This window comes from Lonchura striata, chromosome 9 (genome assembly GCF_046129695.1).
Source record: "Lonchura striata isolate bLonStr1 chromosome 9, bLonStr1.mat, whole genome shotgun sequence".
Classification (NCBI taxonomy): Eukaryota; Metazoa; Chordata; class Aves; order Passeriformes; family Estrildidae; genus Lonchura; species Lonchura striata.
In genome coordinates, this window is record NC_134611.1 from 1314222 (window position 1) to 1330599 (window position 16378).

The 16378-nt window shown below is 49.2% G+C and overlaps 1 protein-coding gene across 2 annotated transcripts in view; it reads right to left on the minus strand.

Annotated features, from left to right (window-relative positions):
- The window catches only part of PBX1 (PBX homeobox 1), a 129288-nt gene extending 114862 nt beyond the window's left edge, over positions 1–14426 (minus strand). The window contains exons 1-2 of one of the 2 annotated variants that reach the window (XM_077785260.1): positions 13913–14426; positions 11343–11416 (exon numbers count right to left, since the gene is read on the minus strand). In XM_077785260.1, the coding sequence (XP_077641386.1) occupies positions 11343–11416; positions 13913–14103 (265 nt within the window). In that variant the 5' untranslated portion in view covers positions 14104–14426. The remainder of the gene's footprint in view (positions 1–11342; positions 11417–13912) is intronic. The other variant, XM_077785259.1, reaches the window with a different exon arrangement.
- Between the last annotated feature and the right edge of the window lie 1952 nt (positions 14427–16378).

Consider the following 16378-nt stretch of genomic DNA (forward strand, 5'->3'; position numbering starts at 1 on the left):
GCCTGTGAACAGGGAAGAGATGCGGCAAGAGGAAGGCAGCAGGATACACTACACACAATAGGCAAGAGGCCAAGGAAATCCTTGGAAAGCACTACCCAATGGTGCTGATGAGCACCTGGGTGCCTCTGGGGTAGCATTCCCAAACGGTGAAGCAAAAGCAATTTTAAAAAAGCAAAAGGAACCAGGAAGAGGGGATGCAGCACAGGCACAGACCCACCCAGCGTTTTCCTCTCTATGAGCAGAAAGCCTTCTGATTAAACAGCATCTTAAAAATTACCCTAATGGACCTCCTTTCAAACACAAGCCACAGGGACCTCTCCTAATTGCACAGCTCCTTTCCCAATCCCAGCCCAAGATGATGCAGCAGGTCCAGTGGCTGCCCTTGCCCGCAGCACCGGCGTGCTCTGCCAGCCGTGCCCGCTGCATCCAACAGGGTCTTGGAGCACTGTGGCACCACGACCTTCAGTCTTCACTTTCTGTCCTGGCCCCTGGCTCTCAGACCCCTGAATATGCTGCCTGTGCAGAAGGATGCCTGTAAGACCTAACCAAAATCGCCTGAAAAAGGGAAATAAAAATCTGCCCTTCTACCCATGTGGATTTGCCACTGCCTCAGGACACATGGAAAGATCAGGGACTTCCCTACCACCACCCTCTGCTGTGCCTCACTTCCTTCCATACTACTTGTGAGTTTTTCACAGTAAACAATTCCAGTCTGCCCCGGGATAGTCTCCCTAAGCCTCCAGCCATGCCATCGTGCTGCTGCACATCCTTACCCTCAAGAGCCCACAGGTGAGGATCCCATGACTTTCCAGACCTGCTGCAAAAGAGTTATTTCTAAGGAAAACTCCCACCCCGGGCTGTGCATCTGCCAGACACGCACTGCAATCCTTTCCAAAAGGGAACACAGCCCCCTCCACCACAACAAAACCAACCAGGCATCCACTGCCCAACCCATCCATCCACAAGAAGAAACCCAGCAGTGTGAGCTCTTGAGAGCCAGGGCCAAGCCCGCATCCACCCAACATCAGAGCAGGTCCAGATGGTGGCACAGGTATCCTGACATTACACAACACCATTTTCCCCCTCCTGCTTGCTGCCTCTGGAGAGGACACAGTACCAGCAGCTGCTCCCCCTGCTCCCTCCTGCCCACAAGGAAAGCAGAGACCCCTGACCTTCTCCAACACATCCCCCCAGCCCCTCCGCAGCTTAAGCAGCCCAGGTGTGCAAATGTTACCCAATGCCCTCGCCAGGCAGAAAGTAAATTCCAGCAAACGGGGGAAATGCCAGCCGCAGTCAGACACTGGGATGTGCAAATAGCAGCCAGGGACCTTCGGGAGAGGAAGAGCCCAGGCCCAGGCGCTCCTACCTATAATCCTTCTCAGGATGCCCCCTCCAGCAGCTCTTGTGGCAGAGGAGGGATGCTAATTTGACTATTTGAGGGAGTGAAAAAAGATAAACGTTTGCTCTTGTGCTAAATGACCTTTTCAGCCACTTGGGGACAGAATTGCACCGGGGCTTTGGAGTGAGCTACAGCGGGCACTGCTTGCTCCCTGCTCCCCATGCTGGATGCTTTGTGCCTCCACATGCATTTAAGGGGTCCACGTCTCCCAGACACCTCTGTCCACGCAGCAACAAAGCTAAGACATAATCTCTTTGGAAAAATCTGCGTGAAGTAGGGAGGAAGAAGTGGTTTGCTAAGAGCTCACCGAGCAGAGCGCTTCAGACGGTTTCATTTCGCATCGCCAAGAGCGTAAATCAGGCAATTGCTCCTCGGGTTCTTCTCCATTAGCAAAGTATATTGCAAGTCCCTTCCCACCGCCGATACCGATCGACACTTCACATCTGCTGACCAGATCTAACAGCCAGGATTTTCCGGGGGAATAATACATTCAGTGAAAACACCATTCCTGCCACCTGCTCCCCCCAAACACGCAACCGCTCCGGGAGCGGCTCCTCGCTCTCTGCGGCACATGCACGGCACTACGCTGCAGCCAGAAGCCTCGTGAATCTGTATCAGAAATAAAGAGGTGACCCCTTCAAAGCAAGGGTCATAAACCCCTCAAAACACACTTCCAACCAGAGCAGCATGTCCCACGGCCTGAAACTTCCCTAAATGTGAACAGGCGCTCTTCTGGAAAGCACTAGCTCCACGCTAAACCTGCCAGGGGAAGGGCTGTGTCCTGTGCTATCAAGTCAGGATTGACAGCCACAACTCTTTCCAGCTAATTCCTTTTTCCCTGTGAACTGCAATCTCTACCCTTTTGTCTAGAGATTTGCAATAAACAGAGTATTGCAAATTCATCATGTTATCGCAGTATTTGAAATAATATTTTTGCAATTTATTGCAATATTGCAATCAATCATATTATTGTGAATTCTTGCAATATTATTGCAATGAATCATATCTTACGATAATAATTTTGCATATAAGCAGGCTCCTCTCAAACAAACAAAAAAAAAAATACTAACCTAAAACACTTCCAACCTTTTAAAATTAGAGACTTAGGGGTTAAAAGCCAAATTTACAGCTGAAAGCCAGAGACCAATCCATGCAGAAGCTCCAGGTATTGTATCATTCCCCTAATGTTCCACCAGAGAATCACAGCACAGGGAGAGGGAAAAAAAAAAAAAAAGAAAAGAAAGATGTGTGTAAACAAGCAATGGTACACCCACCAGCAGCTTGGGTTTTGAAACATTAATGTTGAAATTAGAAAGGCATATTTAGTAGAGTTATGGGCAGATTCACTTTCAGTTTGGCTCCAGCCTTGTAAATATCAAATGTCAAAAGGAAACAACTGCACTGAGTTAAGAGAGAAAAATCCTCATGCTGTGGAGACATATTTGGGATCGGGACTGCTAGAGTTAGGAAAGAAGCAGCAACCAACAAAGAACACTTCACTACTGGAAGGGTATTTTTGCCAGGTAACCTGCCACTGCTAATTCTGCTAATCGACATCACTCTGGAATTTGAAAATGTTATCCAACCAGGAGAGAAACTTGATTTTCCTCTTCTGGTAACAAGGATGAGCAGGCAAGCCAGGTTGTGCAAAACCAAAAATGGGACGTGGAAACGATGAACTGAGTTTCCAGGCTTGTACTTGGGCGAGAAAGAAAAATCCAGGCACCAGCATTTAAGCAGGCTGATCCCACTTGCAAAGGCAGCTCTGCTCGTTTTTCAACAAGGCTGAAGTAAAATGGCAAAGTTATCATTTTAGATTACAGCAGCTCTTCACAGCACTGGCTCTACCGAGGGTTTTCCATTTATCAGTAGATTTAAGGGGAAAAAAAAAAGGCGGGGTGGGGGGGGGCTGGAAAAAGCCCATCAGCTTAGGGCAAGCAAAAAAGCTATTTTGGGTAAGGCTTCTATTATAAATAAAAGGCTGGAACGGGAGGGGACAGTGACAATGTACGGCTCCCTCAAGGTGTCACAGGGGATTTCTATTATCTGTGGTGGTGACCTCCCCAAAACATAAAGCATCACCAGCAGCACTCTGCTCCTCGGCAGGCACGGCTTCCCTGGCAGCCAAACCCTTCACTGGGCTGCCCATTCTCTGGCTGCCTTGCCTTCCCCACCAGGAAAAGGAGCCAGGAGAAGTGGCTTTCTATTCCAGCTAAAAAAAAAAAAAAAAAAAAAAAAAAAATATATATATATATATATATATATACACACATACACCATAGAGGGGCAGAGCTCACAAACACAAGGCCAAGAGATATTATTCCCTTTTTTTTTTTCCTCCTTGACACAGTTGCAAATCAATAATTCCAGGCCAAACGCTTCCCAGCACTGGAAGAAAGCATCACCTGAGTCCCTCCTGAGCCCAGCCTGACAACACACACTAATGTATTCAGTCCATAGCCTCCTCAGGCCGCAGATTCCTGTAATTTATCCATATAGCACCCTGGATTATTTAAGTCGCCGGGGAACGCAGCACCTCTGAGGCAGTTTTGAGCAGAAGCTGCCGACCACCTAGCCCACAAAACCATCAGTTTTGGTTTCCAAGGGAGCTCCCAGCAGATGCTCCCCAAAGGCAACGTGGATTTCACAGAAAACCCCCAATAATGATGCCTCGGGGCACACTGGGGAGGTGGTCATCTGCAAAGCACCATGCAGCACCCAGCACACCCAAAAATCTGGGGTGCTCGCCCAGCCCGGGCTCTGGCAGAGGGTGCAGCCTTGGGCTGCCACGTGTGAGCCCAGGCTGGCAGCCCAGGAGCCAGGCAGTGCTCACAAACCCCTTCTCCCACCACGGGGAACACGTGCCAGATCAGGACCCGATGGATGTTTGGGAAAAGCAAAGGATGCAGATTGAGGTTGGTTTATTAGATTACGGACAGCCCCATGCAAATAGGGCCATATTGATCTGGTCTGCAAACACCTGGCTGGGAATACGAGCAGCCCCTGAGTATACAGAAGCTGCTGGAGATTATTAACCAGATCCATTGCTGTAAATCACATTACCTCCTTCCAAACCCTGACCCAGCATGGAGTCCCCCTGTGCTAGGCGCTGTACAGGGCACGTCCCTGCAGCACAAGGGAGCATCACTTCTCCCTGCACAGCACCCAAACGCCTGAAGACTCAGCCCAAAAGTGTGGAGCCTGGCAGGGGCATCCTGCTCTGGGGGCTGTGGAGCCAGTTTTGTGCAGCCCACCTTTCCTACAGCAACTCCCAAAGCAAAACATGTTACCAGAGAAACTTGCTGCCATGGGAATGCAAAGCAGGAAGGGAAAAAAAAAATCACAAATAATAAAAAAGGTGGAAAATAGATAATATCACATCTTCAGGGCAAAACTCACACTATTGGGTTCCTCAGATTTTGCATCAACTGCAAACCACCCCTGCAGTGCACAGGGCAGATAAAACAGGCTCTCCTGTCTCCCAAAGCACCCCAACTCCAAGCACAGGAAGGAAAAAAAGGTATAGTAAAATGCTTCTCAGCAGATTTCCAAGAGATCAGGAAAAACCCTTTGCAGAGCTTCATTAGCAGAGAAGGCAGCAATTCCAAGATTAAAGGAGGAACTGGGGAATAAGGTGCCAAACCAAAGGCAGATGAGGAATCCTGCCTTCCTCCCTTCTCCCTGCCAAAATCCACAGCTCTGATTCAGCAGAAGCACCACCAGCAGCACAGCTTACTATATCTCACTGCAAACAAACCCATTTATGTTTAAACCACCACCCTACTCCCCTCAAGGATTGCTGCACGCAGTAATTTCCTTGTGACAGAAAAAAAAAAAAAAACAACAAACCATGATGAAATTGTCTCAGAGTTTCTCTGTGTTTTGTTTACAACTGCTGCCCTCAAACCTAGGGCCGGCACGAGTCCTGCTAACAAGAATAAATCTCACATTTGAGAGCATTTAGAAAAGCTCTGCTTGCAGACACTCAACGCTCCAAGGAGGAAATCCCTCTGCAGGTCTCAAATAAGGGAACTTGAACCACTTTTCCCAGGAGAAATTTAGGCCTGAAAGATCTTCTGAGTTTCTTGTTTGGAGCTACAAGGCCCAATAACAGGATCTCTTTCCCCAGACTCACCCACAAACTGACTGCTGCCAGGATCATGCAGAGGCAAGGGGAGATGGACTGGAGAGAGACCCATGGGAGCAGGGAAAACACCCAACATTCATGGAAAAGAATGCTCTGGTTAAGCTGCTGTTTATGCCCACATCTGGTTAATACGGGTATTTTTCCAGCATGCATTAATAGTGAAGGCAGATTTGTTCTCCTCTGTGCCTCGTCCACTGCTGTCAGCTGGAAGCAACCAAAGAGTGGGCTTCTTCCAGGAATCCTCCTTCCCTGGACCCAAAGCTACCCAAAACCTGGGAGGCCAGTGCCAGCAAAGGCTTGGAAACCTGGGAGCATGGGGATTGAGAGCTGGAAGGCTGGCTCATCCATCTCCCAGGAAAAAACAGACAGGGCTGGGAGCAACAGGACACAGCAGATCCTCCAAGAGCACCTTCCTGCTCTGCTGCAATCACAACAAAGTTTGCTTAACATCAGGCACCCACAAAAAACAAGCCTTGAAATAAAAAAACAAGCAGGTTTGCTCCTGTACACCTCAAATCGTGGGGAGTCCCTCAGGAGTGGGAATGCTATGCCAGAGCCAGGCCTGCTTTCTCTGCTTTCATGGCAGGGCCGAGGGAGAGGAGGTAGGAAGAAGAGCCCACTGGCAGCCCTGTTCTTCCCACCTCCTCCCCTGGAGGATTGCAGGAGGCCAGTTTTGATTAAACTAATTAAGCCTGCTCCATTCAAAGAGCTCCAACCACATGCTACCAGGGGAGAAGAAAAAAATATGAAATTAAAAGTAAAGAAGAGAAGTCTGCACGCAAGCACGTTCCTCCAAAGCCGTCCATCCCCAGCAGATCCCTGATGGACACCACCATACTGGAAGATAAAAGCCCAGAAAACTGACTTGTTTTAGAGACAGCTCCAGCCCTGAAGACCCTGATCTTTCCAAGTGCCAGGACCTACTGGGACATGTCCCACCTCGCGTCAGGATGACTGGTTTCCATTCCCTCACAGTCAGTCCCAGAGGTAGCCACTCTTCTTGTGTTAATTCAGCCCTCCACCAAGACAAGGTCTACCAAACCATCCCTATCTTCCCTTGCACATTCCCTCCCCTCCTTTCCCTTGAAGACATCAGGTTTCTGGAAGCAATTTAATTGTGAGTTATAGCAAGGCTTCCTCGGGCAGTGTGGATTGGACTGGAGGCCCTGTTCTCCCAAAATATTTCACTTCCCCCTAGGGCAGCCACGCCAGGGACCCTGCAGACTGCCTGCCACGGAGAGAGAGAAACATCACTTTTGCCTTCAAAGCCTTTCAACTGGAAGGAGGAAAAAAGAAAAAAAACAGTAATAACAAATATCAGAGCGAAGGCTTCCTTCCCTTTGAAGGGCAGGAGGGAGAGCAGGGCGAGGGCTGGACCTGCCCAAAGCTGAGCAAGCTGAGTGGGACCCGGATCCTGCAGGGCTGGAGGACTGAGCACTTTCCTGATGAGCTTTCTTTCCAAGCAGCAGAATGATGCCTTAGGTGCAAGAATTGCATTGAAATTCAAATCGGGGTTTTGAACTCTCTCCTGCGCCTTGGGAAACCTCCCCAGTGGAAACGCAGGATAAGGAGGAGGGCAGGATTTGATACCCTGGGGAAGGGCTGGGGGGAAGGAAAGCAAGCTGCCCTATCCTGCTGGGAGGAACGCTTTAGCCAAGGGGCATTGGGCCTGCCAGTGTACCCATCTTAAAGCTCTGCCTCACACCCCAAAAACCCCAGCACTGCGCACACCACATCTGCCCCTCTTCTCCCCATACTGCTCCTGCTGGGGTTTTACTTGGGGGCGTGGGGAAAAGAGGGAAGGGAGAGAGGAAGAAAAAGAAACCCCAAATCATAATTGCTATATTAAAGAGAAATAGCAGGCAAGAATAATAAGAGAGGTGTCAGAAGTGAAATACAGTAACAGACATTAAAAAAAAAAAAAAAGACTACAGTTCTTCGATGGGGGTGTTAATTGAACACAGAGCTGGAGAGAACAAAGGGGTGTTAAGGAAGAGAAGAAGGGGAAAAATCCTACCTCCTCCAAAGATCTGATTTGAGTTAAGTTTGGTGAAGATAATGCACAGGGAAAGGTAGCTAAGAGGCACCTTATATAGCTATTATGTTCTAAAATTAAAAAAAAAAAAGACAACAAACCCATTATTCAACAACAATTGCACGGCTAATCAGTGCTGTCTATAAATATTCCACTTTGTAAATCCCCCCATTGGTGCTATGTACATTTTTCTTTTAGTCCTGAATTCCTTCAAACAGGAGGGAGAGGAAGGTAAGAAAATAAAAATTGTTGAGATTTCAAATGCAAAGTCAGGGTGTTTCTTAAGAAGTAGAATTTTCCCGTTGCCCTCACCTCCCCCAAATGAGCAGAGAAAGTGAAACGATGGGAAAAGCTCTTAAGGAGGAGGAATCAGATTAAATGGTCATATATCCTGTGCTCAGCCTCTCCCCACCGGTCCCCGCCGAACGAGATGGGAGTTGGGAAAGGCTCACAGCTGAAATAGATGCTGCTGCATTTTGACAGCAGATATTTTCCAGTTTGCCATCCAAGGACCCCACGTCTGCGTACGCCTTGCCTGATTCTTCTACTTAGCTATTCTGCTCATGCAGAGAACAGCTTAAAAAAAAAAAACATACCAAGAGAGAGGGGAAAAAAAAACAAGGAAAAAAACCCCAGCCATAAAGACAGAGCCCCTACCCCTGCCTTCAAACTTTTATAAATCAGGAATGCAATTTCCGATTTCAATCCCTATTGATGGGGGAATCAATTGTATTTAGGACAACAATGCCTCCCATTTCCATAATTATTATTCCAAAAAGCCAGCCAGCCAGCCATTTGAAGGCAGTCCTGCCCCTTCTCTCGCAACAAAGCGACCAACAGCAAGTGAAAACACACCAAATGAACGCCGACAACTTCGATGTATATTCAAGCAGCAATTTTTTTACTCCCCTGCATACTCCCGCCTGGATCAGACCTCTCAACTTTTATTACTTGTAAACAGACATCACCCCAAAAGCACCAATCCCCAGGTTTGCAGACAAAAGGCAATCCGGCAATCCCCTGAGCTTTTTTTTTTTTTATCATTATAATTTTTTAAAGTGATAATAAATACTTGAAAATAACTGAAGAGCCCAAATGCAAAAAGCAATTCTTTGGCCAGTAGAGATGACCTATTTTTCTAAGAACTTTATGGACACTTTGGGTTTGCTCAAGACAAGGTTAACACTATGAAATAGTAGCCATAATGTTGCGAGAGATGGTGGTAAAGTCTCTGTAAGGCTCTGGAGTCACTTAAATCAGGCAGCGGGGTAACCGAACGCACATTTCTGCACATCATAACGCCGGGGGGAAGATGTACGCACGCACTTTCAAACACCCACCAGTGACCACAAACAATCACCAGGATTTCAAACGCCACACATGCAAAAATCTGGGAAGCTAAATGGAAAGCGGGAAGCGAGAAGTTGGCTCAACTTTTACGCCACTGCCCGCAAGGAAGGGGTACGCAAACAGACGCAGGCGGTACCCTCGGCCCCAGAAAAAACAAGGCAAACTTCCTCCTAGCATTGGGCCCACAATGCAATAATTTAAAAAAAATAATAAAAATAAACCTAAACCATCTGGCTGTTTGCTTTCTTATGAAGTGTGACTTTTGGGGACGCCGATGGGGGGGAAGAGGAGAGAAGGTCTTTGAATTTGCAAAGTGAAAGAATTCACCACAAACATATTCAAGGGTAGATAAACAACGCTCCAAAAGCTATCTCGAGTCAACCTCTTTGGAGACCTCCACAGCACAGCCCCATAAGTCAAGTAATCCAGGTACAACACCAACAAACAGCATTTATAAAAATGTAAAGCAGCCCCACTTCACACCTGAATGTCCTTATTTCCAGCAGCATGCTTCGCCCTATATCATCTCTTTCCATTTTCCTTAGCAGACAGGAATTATCACACTCTGTCGCTGTGGCTATGCACAGTTCCTCATCCCTCCTCAGCTCACTGGCACCTCACAGCATCCGTGAGCTCACCTAGCTTTCCCCACCAAGTTTGGTCCCAGCAGATTCCATGTTCCCTAACTTTGCCACTGCGCTGATAGCGAAGCCGAGCTGGGATTAAACAGCTACTCTGCCAAAAAGTGTCCCTGCACAGGCAGTGTATGGAGCATCAAATACAGCATCAAACACACTTAGAGCAGAAACAAGCAAAGGTTCCTTGGCTCACACAAAATTAAAGGAGAAAGAGAGAAGAGGGAAAGGAACTCGGTAGCTCCCTTTTCTTGTGGGGGCGCGTGGGGGAACTCTAGAAAATCCTGAACCTTTCTCTCCACATAGACTCTCTCACGTTACAGCATAAGAAGAGTTCGGAGGTCCCCATACCAAACCCACTGCTGGTTATTACGGGAAGTCTGCAGGGAAGGATTCCTCGGGAAGGTCAGAGGTGGCCCCGCAGCCGGGAGGACTCGGAGAGCCGAATGCCAACGGTAGGTGCTTTGTCTGGGCTACACACTGCACAAACAAGGCTTAACAAAGGGCCCTCTTAGTCATTTTATATATATTGCAAGAGTCAAGTAATTGCATTTTCAATCAGCTGCTCATGCTGGGAGGTTTTAGATAAATATATATATATATAAGAACAGAAAAAAAAAAATAAGACCCAGTTCAGGTTTCTGAAAGCTGCTCCCCTTTTATGTGTAACTATCAATGTATATCAACCGGGTGTGCAATCATATTTATTGTCACTTTCATTCATGTCATGCCCTTGCTTATATGGCTTAGATATGAATTATTGACTGTTTCAGTCCTTGTTGTAAAGAGGGGGGAAGGGGGGGAAAAGTCAAGTACTTTGCAGCGTGCTAAAACAAGGCAGCTACGGCGGCATGGGAAAGCCCACAGATCAACTCTGGTCAGCTCAGAAAGCCAACAGGAGAGATGAACCACCTCCTAAATTTCCATCATTCCCCCCACTTTTTTTTTTTTTTTTTTTACATTTATATTAAAAAAAAAAAAAAGAGATTCCAACAAATACATAAATAAGTGGTGCATGTTGCTAAATGTCCTTCCCTGAGCATCTGTTGTTTAAGATCACCCTTGATTGATGACTGCTATTTTTTAATTGTTGCTTTTAAAATTTAAATGCCCCCCTGGGATGTGTTATAAGTGTGTTAGTACATGGTAGGAGGTCTGGAAAGTGGGAAACAGCAGAACCAACGCTCTCATGCCATTAGCTTCTAAAGAAGCCTGAGAACACCCCATGCCATAAAACAACAGTACCCTAAAGTAACTAACAATCTAATATATTGCTTTCACTAAAGGCAACTGACAACTCACTCTTACATGAGCTAGCCTGGATGATTGGCAGACAAGAGCATTTTAACTTTCTTTTTAAAAAAAGTAAGAAACCTTTGTGTTTACCTGAATACTAATGGTAATAAAACTGCAGTTTCATTTTGTTGGGATTATTTCCCACACATCCACTCTGCATTCAGATTTTGTTTTTTAAGCAGCGCCATGTCCTAAAGAAGAAACTAGAGCAAGACAGAAATTGCAAGGGGGTTGATTTTTTTTTCTCCCCAGAAAAAGCAATAAATAAAGAAAGGCTATACAATAGAAATTAAACCACGATATTTTCTCTTCTAGACACAAACCACATCATGCAAGTCCACTGCCAGAAGCATTAAATACCAACGAGTTTTTCCTCCCCACTTAAATACTGCTACATGGGGGCGAGGGGGGGCACAAACTTGGGGAATAAAATCCCCAGAGAACAAAAACAATACAGAACCAACAGCATTGATTTCCTACCTGTTTTTTCTTTGATTTCACACAAGACATTAAAAAGCGCCGGCTTCATCCTGTGGCAGTTTAAAGCATGTTTCCTGGAGAGAAAAGAAAAGAGGGGAGGGTGAGCTCAGGATGTCACCATGAGGAACAACTTTCCAAATTCATGCCAGCTGGCGTAGGGAGGGCAGCTTTGAGCCCCCAGTGCTGCAAACAGCCACCTACCCAAGGCAGGGGAGATGAATGTCACCAGTTTAGGAATGAAAACCGCCTTGGCCACCAAGCAGCTCCACGGCCAGCGCGAGGCAGGCGATGCTCCACGGCAGAGCCAGCAGCTCTTGGGAGCCAAGCTCGGATCAACTGCCTCGTTCAACACAGACACAGCACTGGGCTCTCCCTGTCCCCCACCTCCAATATTACACCAGGCCATGTGCTTTATTTGTGAGGCAGAGGGGAAATAAACTCCTCCTTGCCCCAGTGGTGGAAACATCCCCTGCTTAGAGCTGTCAATTCAGGGAATTTCAGCGCTCAACGTGGAGCACAGAAAGACACATGCAGAGAGAAACCCATTCCTCTGCCTCCATGCTACTTACATCCAGCTTATTTGCAGGTGTTAAAATTTAATTCTTTACAATTGGGACAGTAAACACATTAAAAAAATCACAGCCGGCTGCTTCTGAGAAAGGGAGGGAACGCTATTAAACGCTGCTCCTTTCGGCTGCTGTTATTCCAGAGCTGACCGTTCTCCTGTGGGTTTTGAGGAGAGACTTTGGGGAGGGGGCGCTTTAATTGGCTGGTTTTAAAACCCACCACGCGCCCGCTGAGGCAAAGAAACAGCACGATTTAATTTTTTTCTCTTGAGCCATAGGGTGATTTAGCCAAGGGTTCAGTTGCACACAGGGCTGCTGCTATCCGGCGCCGGTTACGGGGATTTCTGTTTACCAACCAAAATTACACGCGAAAGATGATGTGAACATCTGGCAAACATTCACACTACTTACCCCACCACCCACAACATGTTAAAAAGATTTATATATCTGATGAAGTCTCTCAAAGGTATATACCCTTGCAGAACCACAGCGTTCCCTTATCAGCACACCCAGATGGGCGCAGACATTTGGGTATACGCAAATCACGTACATATGCTGTAAGGGTTCTCTTACAAATAATGCTGGCACTTTGCATCTTCCAAAAACTTAATTAAAAAAAAAAAAAACAAACAAAAAAAAAACAAACAAAGAGGCAGCAAAACAACCGTGCAGTAGTAGGACGGAAGGAGGAAATGCAAAGCCAAATGTTATTGATAAATGCAGCATGTTTGCCAGCTCAGAATTAAAAATAATAATAATTTACAAAAAAAAAAAACATAAGCACGTGAAGAAGCAGCTGAAATAGACCAGCAAGAAAAACCCATAAAGCCTTCTTCTAGCTCTGTTCTGCTTTGGTTTTATTGATTTGATTAACTACACTAAATTATCCAGGCAGGAACACACACGATTCCTGCAACTTTCCAAAGGAAGAGCCCCTCACTGCCCCGGGTCTGGCCAGGGAGAAAGTGAATGATTTCCTCCTCCTCCTCACAGCTACTCTTGCCCCTGCAAGAACATAAGAAAATGAGTAAGATCAACCCTGCAACGAGCCTTTATGGTAAGCAGGAGCAATAGAGAAGCTGTGGAGGCAGGGAGAATGGAAGCTGAGGTTTGGGGTACTTTTATCCTTCTGCAAGTTCTTAAGAGAGTTTTGGGGGCTGTGCGGTTCGTTCTTCCAGGAACAATGTATTCTAGCAATCTGCTTCACCTATGGGCATAAATATCAAGAAGAAGGACAATACACCAAGCAGCTCTGCATCCCAGAAGAAATATCAAGTGTAGCCAAGGCAATTCAGGGCAACTTTTTTCTTCCAATTCCTTCATTTGAGGCTTTTTTTTCCCCCTCCCCTCCCTGAACTTTTGGTAGTGCCTTTGAAGGTGCGCATTAGGTTTGCACTCCCCGAAGCTCAGGGCAATTCAGATACCGGCTCTTACAGCATTTTTTTTTTTCCTTTTAAAATACACCTGCAATTAAGGGAAAAAAAAAAAAAAAAGAAAAAAAAAAAAAGAAAAAAGACAAAGCTTCTATGAGCATCTTCAAAGCGCAAAAACGCGCTGAAAAAATAACACCACTACAGGGGCCTAAGAAAGAACATTATAAGCAGCCCTAAAAGCGGGGCAGCACTTCGTGGCTCTTTCGGAGGAGCCCGGAGCGGAGCCCCAACCACGACCGCCCTCCGCAGTTAAACCCCCCACCCCAAAAAGGCTGGGAAAAGCCAGGCCCGGTTTGTGGATGGAGGGAGGAGGAGGCTGCGGGCGCGGCGACCCCTCGAAACCGCCCCGAAGTTGGGAGGTGGGAGAAAGATGGGAAATAATAAACGAAGGGGGGGGAAGGTGGGGGGTATTAACCGGTCCCCTTTCTTTTCGCCTTCCGTCCCTCGCCACATCTCTCGGCAGCAGGGGCAGCAGGACCCCCGTCCCCCGATGCGCCCGCGGCCGGACAACAAAGGCCGGGCCGGGGCGCGGGGGAAACTTCCCGGCACCTGCCCCCTCCCCCGCTCTCACCTGGCCTGCGCCTCGTCCAAACTCTGGTCCGTGATGGTCATGATCTGCTGTAAGATGTCTCCGATGTCCTGCTTCCTGCCTGCCTCCCCCTCCGCCCCGCCTGGTCCATCCTGCATGTGCTGGGACAGGCCCGGGTGTCCCGGCATCCCCACCCCGCTGTGCGTGTGCATCAGCCGCGGCTGGTCATCCATCGCCGGCCGCCGGCCCCGCTCCGCCGCCGCCTCCTGCCCTGGCTGCCGGGAGCGGCGCGGCTGGGCTGGCCGCCTGGCTCCTCGCTTTCTTTTCTTGCTCGCTTTCTTCTTCTTCTTTCCTCCCCCCCCTTCTTCCTCCTCCTCCTCCTCCCCAGCCTCTTCCTCTTCGCTTTTTATTTATCCTTCACGCTGGCGCCCGGCTCCGCGGCGGGGAGGAAGAGGAGGAGGAGAAAAATGAAAAGGGGGGGGGGGGAAGGAAAAAAAAAATGAGAGAAAAAAGAAAGGGGAAAAAATCCCTTTGGCTGCTGGAGGAGGAGGAGGAGGAGGAGGAGGAGGGAGGAGGGAGGAGGGAGGGAGGGAAGGAGGAGGGAGGGAAAGGGGGGGGTTCCGGGGAAGGGAGGGGAAACGGCGGCGACTCCAAAAGCAGGGCAGCTCAAGCCCCGCGCCGGGGAGGCAGCGGGCGGGCCGGGGGCAGGGGCTGCGCCCGGGGGGGAGGAGGAGGAGGAGGAGGAGGAGGAGGAGGAGGAGGAGGAGGAGGAGGAGGCGGCAGCGCTGGCCGCGGCGGGGCGGCCGCCCGCGATGGCAGCGCCGCAGCTACCGCGGCCGGAGCGCGGCGGAGCCCCCGCGCACCGGGGGAGGGCTCCAAACTTTCCCCCACCCCGGGGCCGCGCTCGGGGCTGGCTGGGCCCCCCCTGCGCCGGGCCTGCGCGCACCGCTCCGGCCCTCGCCGCCTGCTTTTGTTCGGCTCCGGACTCCTCAAACTGGCACGGAGGAGCCCGGGGGCGGGGGGAGGAAGGGGCAGCGGCGCCGCCCGCCCCCCCGGCCCCATTGGCGGCGGCGGCGGCGGGAGGGACGGCCCGCGGGCCGCGCCGCCCCCTGCGCGCCCGCCCGTCAATCTCCGGGTTCAGAGGTGGGCCGGGGCCGCGCCCCGCCCGCGCCTTAAAGCGCCCGAGCCCGGCCGAGCAGCGCCGCAGGGGAAGGGGCGGCCCGCGCCGGGGGAGCGGGGCCCCGCCGGCCCTCAGCCCCCGCCCCTCCGAGCCGTGCCTCGGCCTTTCCGCGGCCCGCCGGCTCCCCTCTGCCCCTCACCTCCCCTCAGCCATTCCGCCTCCCCTCAGCCTTCTCCATCTCCTCTCAGCGTCTGCTTCCCTACCTCCCCTTAGCCAGCCATCCCACCTCCCCTCAGCCATTCTGCCTCCCCTCAGCCTTCTCCATCTCCTCGTGCCCCCCAGGCAGTCCCTGTGCCTCCCTGTGCCATCCAGCAGGCTCTGACTCTGCACGCTGTCCCCAAATCTCCCAGGAACGAGGAAGGTTCCCTGGCCACTGTAGCCCCCAGGGAGATCCCTTCATCTCAGCACCAGCGCGTCTTCATGGTGCTCTTTTTCTCTCTAAACCTTGGACTGGATGACCCACTGTGGTCCCTTCCAATTTAGGACTGCTTCTGTGATTCTCTGCTGTGTATTTCCCAGTGCAGAGCCTGTCCAAATACATTATGCAGGTCAACGGTGCCACATCCCACACTTGATGGCCTCTCAACTGCACCAACAGCCAGCAGAGATCCCAAGGCCACCAAGGCCACCATTCCAACCTACATGTCACAGCACTCTGGTGAGGAAGGACTTCCTCAGCCCCTTTCTTCATTCCCTAGCACTTGAGTCTGTCCTGTCACTGGAAAGATCTCTGTAGGCATCAACTGATCAGCTGGCATGGCCCTGGGACAGGGCTGGCTTGCAAATTTGCATTTTAAAATTGATAAATAAAACAGTTATCAGCAGTGATTAGCACTGTTATAACAGTGATCAGCAGGCATGGCCCTGGGACTGGGCTGGCCTGCAAATTTGCATTTTAAAATTGATAAATAAAACAGTTATGGTGATTCAAGAATTTCTTGCATGGTAAATGGCTTCATCAGGTTGTCCCTTTCTCAGATCCAAGGATGCCAGCTCCAGGCACCTTGTAACACAATGGAAGATGTGTCTAGTCCCAGCTCCTGGCTTCACCATCGGCTGGGGAAAGACCCATCAGGTTCATTGGAGAAAAGAAAAAAATATAAGGCAATTGTTTTGCTTCCACTCTTCCTTTTTAATGAAACACTTTCTAGTGTTTTAAGCAAAACATGACTTTTCACTTTGAAATTTCCTTTCGAACCATTAAAATGTTTTAAAGCGGTGGAAGGCGCAGTGAGATGTTTTGATTTTTGTCGCACTGAAATGTTTCACTCAACACATTCTTCATGTGTCTTGATTTGCCAAAATTTTTCAAAGGTTTCTGCTTTCTC